Source organism: Neophocaena asiaeorientalis, unplaced genomic scaffold, assembly GCF_003031525.2.
Source record: "Neophocaena asiaeorientalis asiaeorientalis breed wild unplaced genomic scaffold, Neophocaena_asiaeorientalis_V1.1 scaffold67, whole genome shotgun sequence".
Lineage (NCBI taxonomy): Eukaryota > Metazoa > Chordata > Mammalia > Artiodactyla > Phocoenidae > Neophocaena > Neophocaena asiaeorientalis.
The window spans coordinates 7216812-7229626 of NW_020173731.1; the positions used below are offsets into that span (position 1 = coordinate 7216812).

Genomic DNA, 12815 nt, shown 5'->3' on the forward strand with positions numbered 1-12815 from the left:
TTTATGAAATGATTTAATTAGGAGGCATTTTCCCATCAGCTCAGTCGTCAGAGCACAGCCAGGGCAGCCACTGAGAAAAGCACTGGGCCTCTGCCTTCCTGGCATCCTCCGTTCTGCTGCAGCCTCTCAGAGAAGGAGGAAATTGAAACCACTTTAGGAAAGAACAGTTCAAGCTGCGAAAGGAGCAGATCAGGCCTGAGGGCCATTTTGCACAATCTTCCGGGAGTCCACTGTCTCAGGCTGTGATTTCCCTATTTGTGGACTGATTCTCCAGCACAAGGATTTTTCAAGCTCTCTGCTTCCTGTGCTTCTCCCTTCTGCTCCTTACCCCCTAGTCATGACCTCCTGCAGCTCTGGTAGCTGAGAAAACAAAATGAATTTCAAAGGGATCCTTGCTGAAAGTGTATAACTCTGAAGGATGTTTGGGGTGGAGTACTAGTGGCAGGTTGAATCAAGTTTGGTCTGTGCTGTCCAGAGGCTGAAAAGTTTCTAAAATGCCACTGGAAATCTAATTATATATACATATAAGAGCCTATGTTCCATTCCAGACCAGCACAATTTGGACATTTTTGGTGCACTGCCATTACATTTTCAGCACTCAAATATACAGAATTTGGATCTGTAGAGATGACATGTCACTCTGCATTACAGATTGGAGCCTCCATCCCCCCTCTCACAGACTTGGGAATTAGCAGGGCATGAGTCTCCCAGACACCAATAGGAATTTTTTTTTCTTTGCAATTTCCTAGAAGGAATGAGGTAAAGATGAGGTTTAGGATTAGTGACCGCAAAAATGTACATCAGTGTTGAGAGGATCAGAGCTCCATGAGTTTAGTCTGGAAGGAATTCATGGAGAAAGTGAGCTTTGAAAGTGGTTTGAAAATATTTGACAGATCTGTGGCTCCCTTTATGCATGTTTAAACTTCTTTTTACCCAAGAAAACCCAATATTCCCAATTCTTTCTGCTCACTTTGGAATGTAGCATACACATGTAATCTTTTAAAGGGATATATTTGTTCATACTGTTGTAAGAAAGTATTCCTTTTCGTTCGGTGTGAGGTTGTGATGGCATATGAGCAATGCTGTCACCTAGAGCAGTGTTCGTGAAAAACCAAACTGAGCTGAGACCTTTTACTGGGTTGTAAAGTCAACTGAGTGGGTCATGACCAGCACTTCTTTTTTTTTTGCGGTACGCGGGCCTCTCACTGTTGTGGCCTCTCCCGTTGTGGAGCACAGGCTCCGGACGCGCAGGCTCAGCGGCCATGGCTCACGGGCCCAGCCGCTCCGCGGCATGTGGGATCTTCCCGGACCGGGGCACGAACCCGCGTCCCCTGCATCGGCAGGCGGACTCTCAACCACTGCGCCACCAGGGAAGCCCATGACCAGCACTTTTTAAAAGGTGATAATCAAACGGAGGAGAAAAGAACAGAAAACATCAGTTTAGGAATGTAGGTGTGCTCTTGCATGCACACTGGGTCACAGTATAAAATGCAGTTCTTACAGCTCTAAATGCGGCATTGGAAGACCTAGGTTCTAAATTTGGTTCTTCTATAAACTAACTATGTGACTGAAAGCAAGTACTGAATAACCCTTCACTAAACTTGCCTTTTAGCATCTGTAAGATGAAGGGCTCTGGTAAAATTCTAAGCTTCAGTGAGTCCATAAAATATGAAAAATATAAATGTATTCCTGCGCAAATGTACTGCATCCCAAAGTCAAGTAGAAATGGGTTGAGGGTGTTTTGAATTATCTGCACTGTTGCTCCTCCAATGACACGCATGTGGCCATTGAAGACTTGGCTAAGATAAGACTTTGGATCCTCTAGCCACACTGTCAAAGGCACGCTGCGTTTATTGCACGTTTTATGGAAAGGATATATCAAGTCACGATGACATTTTAGAAATAAATATGTCAAAGACAGAAATCTTGGCACAATATCTTGCTTGTGGTCTAAGCATCTCCTCTAGCAACACTTCATCTCCCTGAAAAAAGAAGCATAACAAGAAATACAAAGCTTTGTGGAGCCGGGGACGGTGCCCCGTGAGTGTTGACACACACTCTCGCCACTGTTTCCCATTTATATGTAATGTCGCGGACGCATTCCAAAATGAGAGGTTCCCTTCACGCGTTCTGTACCCTAGGCTACTCATCACCTACAGAAAGTCTGACTTTCACCTCCACTGGCCGCCCCTCAGGCCTCAAGTGCAACTCAAGTGCAATCTGTCATGACATGGCTCTGTGGACCAGTCCCAGCCTGAGTCAGGACTTCTCTGAGAAATCACGACCATCAGTTCTCACAGGAACGCACTTCAGGTGGTCCAGCCACCTGATTTTCTGTATATCCTACATGTGTGACATTGCAAAGTCCTTGAACCCGGTCCCCTCTATCCTCTGAAACTGAGATGTAATGGAACTTGATTTGTCTCCATAACTGATTATAGCACAATTATCGCAATAATTGTAATGTTTTGTAATTATGTAATTACTTGATTATCTCTTTCATTACACTGAATAACTTGAGGTGTACAATTTAGTCATTATATCGTTAGATTCCCCTACAGCATGAGCACCTCCTGGCACATTCTAGGCTCTTCATAAATGCAGCTGAAATTCAGTTCATCACTGGGGAAGACAAAAGAAAAGGTGTTATCTAAAAAACAAGTAAACTGGTGGTGTTCTTACATTTGGGATCTTACATTTAAATGTATTGGTGTCTGGTATCGAAGTAATTCACTTCTAACCTAAAGGAACTGTTGAAACTTAAAGAGACTTTGGAGACCACCTAGACCGAGGGTTGACAAACTATGGCCTGCGGGTCAAATCCAGTCCACTGCCTGTTTCTATAAATCATATTTTGTTGGAATGCAGCCATATGCTGTCCATATGTAGCTGCTTTTGTGCTACAACTGCAGGTTTGAGTCGTTATGACAGAGACTGTATGACCCACAAAGCCTAAAATATTTATCTGGCCCTTTACAGGAAAGGTTTGCCAACCCCTGATCTAGACGGAGCACCACTCTGATTTTACATGTGAGGGCAGTGAGGCCAGGGAGAGGAAATGACTTGCCCAGACTTGTTAACAACCCAGTTGACACGATGCTCTGGGTCTTCACTGCCCTGTATCTCTTCTTCATTACCTCGCTTTTTCTTCACCTGAGTAACAAGAGCTCACTTTAGAGATATGAGTCAGAAGAGGTAGGAAACTGTCCCGTGTTCCTCTGCTTTGCCAGGGAAACATTCCTGAGCCTCTCAGAGCTGCTGGGTGATGTCCTATTTTCCCATGTGTGTCCATTTGAAGGAGTAATGGGGTCTCAGCCTGAACCTGAACTTTGTCCAGCCTGGATTCAGACAAACTTGGGCGTGTTTGGAGAATCATAGCACTGGGCCTCCTAAGAGGGGTTTCCCATGAGTCTCCCAGGAAAGAGTTCATCTTATGGAGCAAAGGATAAGTCCATGTGGGAGGAGGAGAGACACGCAGATGCTTCTCCCTCCATGCACTAAGGACACCTGCCTGAGTCCTAGGATGAAAGGCTGCAATAAGGAAAGAATTAAAACTAAGTGAGCGGTTCCACAGCACCTGGCAGGGGTAAGGAGGGCGTAAGACAGGGGATTCATAGGCCTGCAGCCGGGGGCTTCGGCACAATGAGTGGTGGCCTGTGGTTGCCTCCAGGTGCCTTCAAGGGCATAAGCGAGCTCTCTGATAGACCTCAGCCCAGCAGGCTGGGGCAGGACTGGAAAAAAATGACCAGTGCTAGTGATAACCCAGAGGACTCTTCTATGTGTGCATGTGAGACGCCCGTTGGGGTCTCCTGGAACCATCAGGGAGGGCTATGACGAGGCTGGAGGGTTCACAGCAAAGGGGGCTGAACAGGTGAAATGCTATTGTTTTTATCCCTGGCTGGTAGAGCAGGTGGCACTGACAGCAGTGCGAATCCCCTCACCCGTCTCGGCTGGTGTTAGGGCACCGCAGAGGGCGAGTTTGGGCTCTTCCCAAGCCATATCCTCGGACGCGGACAGTTCCGCCTCCAAAGCTCTGTTGCCGAGTTTATTAACCCTGGTTCAACAGGGCGGGGATAAACTCCAAGTCATCCAACAAGCAATTCCCTCATTGTCAGATACCGCTGCCTAAAAATAGTCAATGTAGTTGATGGTATTGGCACAGCCAACCTAAACTTGAGTGGGATCCAAAGGAATGGCTTTTGGCCTGTGAGGGAAAAAGCAAAAGAAAACAAACACTTGCTTAACAACTGTGATTCCCATCCACAGTAGGAAATATTGGCTTATAAATATTGGCTTGTAAATAGGGCTTAAAATAAGTCAGACAGAGAGAGGTAAGTCTCTTCATTCCACATGGGTGGTTACTGCCATGAACTAAAGACCATGGAGGGAGGTGTGAAAATGGCAAAAGAGTGAGGGCAGGGAAAGTAGGGAGGGTCTGAAGTTTGGGTTAGATAACTTCTGAAAAACATTTTCTAGGCTTACATGTGATCATGTGTGGTGACTTTATTTGTAGGCAAATGGTATCTTATAAGGAGTGAAGCTGTGTATTAAGAAAAATTACCTAGGGACTTCCCTGGTGGTGGTCCAGTGGTTAGGAATCCGCCTTCCAATGCAAGGGACGCGGGTTTGATCCCCGGTCAGGGAACTAAGATCCCACACGCCATGGGGCAACTAAGCCCGTGCCCCACAACTAGAGAGCCCACGTGCTACAACTAGAGAGAAGCCTGTGTGCTGCAACTAAGGCCTGATGCAGCCAAATAAATAAATATTAAAGAAAGAAAAATTATCTAAAGCTTAGAAATAAGACAAAAAAATATTACACATGCCATTTAATGTCATGCCATCACATTGTCTAACAAGCCCACCTAAGGGTCATCTGATGCTCAAAGAGAGGTAACTTATAGTTAGACTTACTAATTACTAATGATTTGGGCCCAGACTCTGTAAAGTTAGATGTTAACTTGAGAATATTGCTAGGCTACAAATGACGTCTATTCAGTAGAAATGCAAATGAATTCTTTCAAAAAGAAAACATAACCTCAAAGGGTCTGATCTTGTTGCCATCTATGACACTAACTAGTTACATCTTCTTTGCAAACCTGCTTCCACATCCTTTCTTTTAAGGATCATATGAAACGGTCCCTTGTATCCTCCTTTGATTGACTGGGCTTTGTCATCCTGCTGGTTCCCTCACTAATGAATTAGATAAATCTTTGACTATACGTCTGTATGACAGTCATGTTTTTTAACATTTTATAGAACCCCACCCCTTCCAAAATTCACTGCGGGCTTCCCTGTTTATAATTATCCATCTTATTCTCTGTGCATCAAAATGAATTAGACTCAGCTGGTAGATTAGACAGTCTTTTTGTTTTTCAAAAAATGAAAGTTCCTTTTGTTTCTACTTTGAAGCTAATTCACTTCAGCAAGTTGCTTAGTGACCTTTTGGGCCCAGCGTTGTACTGGTTACTCCATGAACTACAGAAGATAGGTCAGAGCCCTGTCCTTACATATCTTGCAGATGAACTGGAAAGATGAATATTATGCATTTTTAAATAGTCATCTACGTTGAGACGTTGCTATGATATGCTCAGACCAGTTAGCTACCTTGAGCTCTGAGGCTAATCTAATTTTATTCTAGGATCTAGAAAAAAAAGGTAGCAAGAAAGATGACTGTAGCTGTAACAAGTTTCTGCCTCTCTTGGCTCTCACCCAAACTAATCGGCCTCGGAGATTGATTTCCCCTCCAGCCAGCATGTTGTTCAGCATTTCTGCTCATCACGCTTCCGGCACTGCTTCCTCCGAGGACTGTCCATCATTCCTAAACCATCGCTGGTTCTCTTGATAAATCAGCAGACAGATGCTGGGGATACAGGATGGAAATTCAGAAAATATACTTGATTCACAGACTCATTCCTCCCTTCTTGTTACCTTGCTTAGCCTCTCAATCAGAGAGAATCATCAGGCAGTGTGGCAGTGAACCAGGAGGAGTGTGTATTTGTGTGTGTGTGTGTGTGTGTGTGTGTGTGTGTGTGTGTGTGTAGGGTGGGGGTGGGAGTACTTGGACGAAAAGGGAGAAGATTCCTGGGATGAATTTAAGGGAAGAAAGCTTCTAAATGGGGTGTCCTCTAACGTCTCTGAATTTTTTTTTTGCGGTACGTGGGCCTCTCACTGTTGTGGCCTCTCCCGTTGCAGAGCATAGGCTCTGGATGCGCAGGCCCAGCGGCCATGGCTCACGGGCCCAGCTGCTCCGCAGCATGTGGGATTCTCCTGGACCGGGGCACGAACCCATGTCCCCTGCATTGGCAGGCGGACTCTCAACCACTGCGCCACCAGGGAAGCCCTAACGTCTCTGAATTTTTATAGGCCCGTCTTTGAGAAATATTTTAGAGAATGATGCTGATTGTACAGTCTCTTCAAGGTCAGAAACAAAGGCCTGTGTGTTCACTGTTGATACAAAGAGAGAAGGAGGAAAGAGTGCGCTTTGGCACCCACATGTCCATTTGGATAAGAGGCTAAGGACTGGGTTGGGGTAGAGTGGGGAGGAGGTGGAGACACATCTGGCCATACTTCCATTAAACTACTTTATCAGTGAAACCCAGCTGGGGTCTCCTAGTCCCTTCAGATCCAGATAAGGTTTGTTTGAACTGCCTGGATTATTCCAAAGAGAGAGCCCTCTCCCAGATTTCTGTGAATTACTAGGGGCTCTATATGATCTTGTTCAGCTCTGGCTCTAACTTTCTGCCCCTGCTGAGTTCTTGTTCTCTGCCCTATATCTTATGACTGTTCTATTATTTTCACCCTGGCTTTAACCCAAACATGAAAGAACTTGGTCCCCTTTCCATAAAACAACCATTCGCAGATGGAGATGAAAGAGATTTATATGCAGCATATAAACTATTTAAAAGTGAGTAGTAGATATTCCTCTTCTTAAAAGTCCCTTGGCTATTCTGCCCTATTGCTCTGCTATCCCCCAAATGGTCTTGTTCTTTTATGCAAAGGCAGTGTTGTGTAATGGTTAGGGACATGAAAGCTGCCTGCTGGAGTTCGTATCCTAGTCTAACCCTCACCAGCCGTATACTTTAGGTAAGTCACTTCACCTCACTGTGCCTCAGTCTTCTCGTCTGTAAAATGGAGCTAATAAGCCACTTACCTCATAAACTAGTTGTTAGCATAAAAGAAGACATATATGCCAATAAGCACATTGAAAGATGTTCGGCATAATTAGGTATGAGGAAAATGCAAATCAAAACCACGATGAGCTACTACTTCACACCCATTAGGATGGATAGAATTAAAAGTTTAGATAATAACAATTGTTGGTGAGGATGTAGAGAAATCTGATTACATTACATCAGAGATGCAAAATGGGGCAGCTCCTTTGGAAAACAGTCTGGCAGTTCTTCACACGGTTAAATGTAGATTTACCATATGACTCAGCAATTCCAATCCAAGAGAAATGAAAACAAAAAACTTGTACCTGAATGTTTATAGCAGCACTATTCATGGTAGCAAAAAGGTGAAAACTATCTAAATGTCTATCAACTGACGAATGGTTAAATAAAAGATGGTATAACCATAGAATGGAATATTATTCAGCCACAAAAAGGAATGGAGTATTGACACATGCTATAATGTGGAAGAATCTTGAAAACATTAGGGTACATGAAAGAAGCCAGTCACAAAAGACCACATACTATATGAATATTTTCATATGAAATGTCCAGAATAGGGAAATCTACAGAAAGTAGATTAGTGGTTGCTTAGGGCTGAGGCAGATGGGGGTTGCTAAAGGAGTTGATAGCTAAAGGATATGGGGTTTCCTTGTGAAGTTGATGAAATGTGCTAAAAATGACCATGGTGATGTTTGCACATATCTGTGAATATTCTAAAAACAATGGAATTGTGTACTTTAAATGAGTGACTTGTACGGTATATAAATTATATCTCAATAAAGCTTTTTATGAAAAAGGGAAGACGGGGCTTCCCTGGTGGCGCAGTGGTTGAGAGTCCGCCTGCCGATGCGGGGGACACGGGTTCGTGCCCGGGTCCGGGAAGATCCCACATGCCGCAGAGCAGCTGGGCCCACGAGCCATGGCCGCTGAGCCTGCGCGTCCGGAGCCTGTGCTCCGCAACGGGAGAGCCCACAACAGGGAGAGGCCCGCGTACCGCAAAAAAAAAAAAAAAAAAAGCAAAGATGTATTTTTATATTTTAAACAATAATAAAAAAAAAAAAAAAAAAAGCAAAGATGTATGTTTATATTTATAGCAGTACTTAGCACATAGGAAAGTTCTGAGTCCTGAGAGGAAACCATGGAACATTTAGATGAGTTATGAAGGAGAGATCAATGAAAAGTCTATTCACAAAGGTGTAGGAAGGGTTAGGGGAAATTAACAAGGTGGAGTGTCCCAAGGGCAAGAGGAGGGAATCCAGAGAGTGGGCTGTAGTAGCAGAGGGTGGCCAACAGGGTCTGTGGTTTTCAGAGTGAAAGCAGTCACTGCCTATCAGCAGCCCATCAGGGAGGAGCCAGGAGAATGAATGCTTCCTCATGGTCACTCCCCATCTGCTGGGGAGCCCATAGATGTCGTTCATACCAATTGTGTTTCCCCCCAAATCCATCTGTTGAAGTCCTAACTGTTGAAGTACTTTAAGATGTAACTAATTTGGAGATAGAACCTTTAAAAAGGTGGTTAAGATAAAATGGGTTTTATTGAGGTCGGCCCTAATCTACTACGATTCATGTCTTTATAAGAAGAAGAGGTACAAAAAATGCTGGAGAGGGTGTGGAGAAAAGGGAACCCTCCTGCACTGTTGTTGGGAATGTAACTTAATACAGTCACTATGGAAAATAGGATGCAAATTCCTTAAAAAACTAAAAATTGAACTACCATATGACCCAGCATTCTCACTACTGGGCATATACCCCGAGAAAACCATAATTCAAAAAGAGACATGTACCACAATGTTCCCTGCAGTACTATTTACAATAGCCAGGACATGGAAGCAACCTAAGTGTCCATCGACAGATGAATGGATAAAGAAGATGTGGCACATATACACAATGGAAGATTACTCAGCCATAAAAAGAAACGAAATTGAGTTATTTGTAGTGAGGCGGATGGACCTAGAGTCTGTCATACGGAGTGAAGTAAGTCAGAAAAAGAAAAATAAATACCATCTGCTAACACATACATATGGAATCTAGAAAAATGGTACTGATGAACCTAGTGGCAGGGCAGGAATAAAGAAGCAGTGTAGAGAATGGATTTGAGGACACAGCGGGGAAGGGGAGGCTGGCATGTAGTAAGAGAGTGGCGCTGACATATATACACTACCAAATGTAAAATAGATAGCTAGTGGGAAGCTGCTGCATAGCACAGGGAGATCAGCTCGGTGGTTTGTGATGACCTAGAGGGGTGGGAGGGAGGCTCAAGAGGGAGGAGTTGGGGGATATATGCATACATATAGCGGATTCACTTTGTTGTACAGCAGAAACTAACACAACATTGTAAAGCAGTTATACTCTAATAAAGGTGTATAAAAAAAGAAGAAGAAGAAGAGATTAGGACACAGACAAACACAGAGGGACCATACGAAGACACAGAGAAAAAAGTCACCTACAAACCAAAGAGGCCTCAGAAGAAATCAACTCTGCAGACACCTTGATCTTGGATGTTGAGCTTCCAGCATTGAAAATAAATATCTGTTGTTTAAGCCACCCCGTCTGTGACATTTTATGGCAGCCCTAGCAAACTAAAACCTCCCCATTCCAGAATGTCTGTTGCTCACCTTTCTCCTCACCTCGGTCCTAATTCTTCCCCACCCCTACTTTTTTTAGAAGGCTGAGAATAAGGCTACTTGAGTCCCATTTGGGGTTTTGCTTCCCAGTTCTGCCCTATTGTCCACTCACAGGAAGAGTGTATGGGGTGCTATACTAATACTTTGATTCAAGTATACATTCTGCTCCATAAAATTTATTTTATATTTTTGGCCATGCCACGTGGCCTGTGGGATCTTAGTTCCCCGATCCCCAGAGATCAAATCCAGGCCCCTGGCAGTGAAAACGCAGAGTCCTAACCACTGGACGGCCAGGGAATTCCCTGCTCCATAAAATTTAGAATTATAAACAGTATCAGATTTCATTTTATTTCTTCAAAACAGATTGAATCTGTACTAAACCTCATCCTTCTGAGTTGCCTAGAAATTCAATCTCAGTCACAGCTGGGCCTCCCCTTTCCAGATTTATGCAAAGGTCTTACGGAATCTTACAGTCTACAACATCGAGGAAAGGCCTTCTGAACTGGCCGTCAGTCACTCTGGCCTCTTTTGACCTGCTCACTTTCCAGACTTGCGCGATCTCTGAAAGAGAGCAGTTGCATTGCTTTTGGACCAGGCTTGGGCACAGGGGGTCTTTGCAATACCCTTCTCTGTCTGGAAGAAGACCTCAATACTTTTTTTTTTTTTTTTTTTTTTTGCTGCGTTGGGTCTTCATAGCTGCACGTGGGCTTTCTCTAGTTGCGGCAAGCAGGGGCTCCTCTTTGTTGCAAGCACGTGCTTCTCGTTACAGTGGCTTCTTTTGCTTCAGAGCACAGGCTCTAGATGTGCGGGCTTCTGTAGTTGAGGCCCAGCCGCTCCGCAGCATGTGGGATCCTCCCGGACCGGGGCACGAACCCGTGTCCCCTGCATCGGCAGGCAGACTCTCAACCACTGCGCCACCAGGGAAGCCCCTCAATACTCTTTTCCTTTGGCTGCTTCTGCCTCTTTTCCTCCAAGCCCGGCCTCAATGTCCTCTACCTCCGGGACCAGCCAACAAAGTTCTCTTGGCCTAGAAAATGCTGCTTCACCTTCCCCCCAGTGCTCCCCAAGGCAGAGAAACACAAAGGAATGCTAAATTCTTGGTGGGAATTGGCAAGAACATCTACAGCAATGAAAACAGAGCGTACATTAGTATCTGGGTAAGTCACCAAAACTGCTTTGTTTTGATGCAGTTTAAGGAAACTGCCACAGTTTCCTCTCTTGAGAGCTGGATCTCAGGGGCAGTGCAGCTGGAATTCCATCATGGAGGGAGCAAGCCCAGGACTCGGCTGGTGTTTCCTCTAAACTCAGATTCCTGGGGGGCATCAAGCAATCCTACAAGCGATGGCTGCTGGGTTACATTCCTTTCTGTGCCCAAGAGCCCCAAGCTGCTTTTCTGACCAGGGGAGCTGAGTCAGCACAGCTTGATTCTGTCTTTGCCTGAGGTTTCATAACAGATAGAACACAACCAGGACACCTCCCTGCCCACACCCAGTGGCTGGGAAGAACTCTGTGACAGGTGTTGTAGATACATCCATTCCTCCTGTCAAACACACCTCCTCACCCCTTGTAGCTGGAGGTGGAAAGGAAAAAAGGCAAAACCTCCAATTCCAGGGTGCAGGGTTGGCCACTTTTCTAGGAAATGATTAGGACCCCAGGGGGAAGCTGTGCTCAGACCCTGAGTACCTAATGAAAAAGGATGAATCTGCCACTGTGGTGCTGGAGCATGGGTGACCCAGGTGGCTAAGGGGGTCAGTGAGGGTCAGGTGGACTCATAGCCTCCAGTGTCATTAATGTACAGGGCCTTCATTCCAGTAGCTACCAGAAAGCCAGCTTCCTGCAGGAAGCCTTCTTGGGCTTTTTCGAGAAAAGAGAACCAGTGTCCCTCCTGCTAGAAACACCCATACACACAGTGCGGATGTTTCATTCTGCCATTTGTTTGGAAGGTTGTTCCTTTGACCCCCGTAGAGGTTCCAGGATGTCTGCTCCCTTTCTTTTCTCTCTCTCCACGCGAGGATTTGCCACTCGCAAACTGGCACATCAGGCAGTTTCTCGGGGTGGCAGTGTCAGCTCTCCTCTGCGGTATATCCAAGGAGCTTTCCTTGAGGGTGGACAGCGGTTTGGAAAGTGCAACAAGGAGTAAGACAGAGCACTTGTCCTCAGTCCCACAGACAGATTTGGACAGCCAATGGGAAAGTCTAGAGAGGCCATGATTAAATTTGATAGTGAGCCGTGATGATTTCACGGAGGGGATCATTTGAAGGGGGTCTTGAAAGGTAAGAGTTCCACAGTGGCGACAGGGCATTCTGTGCAGAGGAAACAGGATAGCCAAAGAGCTCTATCCCTTGACCCTGCTCTATTTTCTTCCAGCATTTAGCACCATCTGAAATGATACTTTTATCTAGCTTCTAGTTGTTTATTTTCTGTCTCCCCCATGCACTCTAATTCTCCAAGTGCAGGAAGCAGGTCTATCCTAAGTGCCCAGAAGAATTCCTGGCACATGGTGGGTACACAGTACATATTTGTAGCATGGATGAATCAGTAGGCAGTCCAAGCAAAAGGGAGAGAACGGGATTTGATGAGATCTACAAGTACTTATGTGGTTTCATTTCAACCCCACAATTCTACTCCCTAAGAAAGATGTCATTATCTCCATCTTACAAATAAGGAAACTGAGGTAAGACAAAAGCAAGCAACTTGACAAAGGTCACACACCCAGTAAAAGGTAAAGCTGGGATTGAAGCCTAAGCTAGCAGGTTCCAAAGTCTGGACTGTACCACAGGAAGAGGCTAACAAAGGCCTGAACTAAGTAAAGCCGTGGGAAAGGGAGTCAGAGAGAAGAGCTCATGCTTAAGAGTTGCTGTGCTTAACAAAATGGACCAGACGTGGCCACAGACTGAGAATCCCCTGCAGATTCATCTCCATCTGAGCCGCCAGTCCTGACCTCCTTCTCAATCACATGGGGATGACAGAAAAAACATGCAGCATTGGCCACTAACTAGCTGTTTAACTTTGGAAG

General features: G+C 45.1%; 1 protein-coding gene across 3 annotated transcripts in view; it reads right to left on the reverse strand.

The window, feature by feature from the left end:
- Positions 1-1847: 1847 nt before the first annotated feature.
- Positions 1848-12815, reverse strand: part of UTP25 (UTP25 small subunit processome component) — a 47767-nt gene continuing 36799 nt past the window's right edge. Inside the window, exons 13-14 of one of the 3 annotated variants that reach the window (XR_003003913.1) lie at positions 5713-5863; positions 1854-1982 (exon numbers count right to left, since the gene is read on the reverse strand). Coding sequence is in view for 2 of the 3 variants with exons in the window: in XM_024750976.1 (XP_024606744.1) it covers positions 5779-5863 (85 nt within the window). In the remaining variant the exon portion in view is untranslated. Of the gene's footprint in view, positions 1983-4814; positions 5864-12815 lie in introns of those variants that run through there. The other 2 variants (XM_024750978.1, XM_024750976.1) reach the window with 2 other exon arrangements.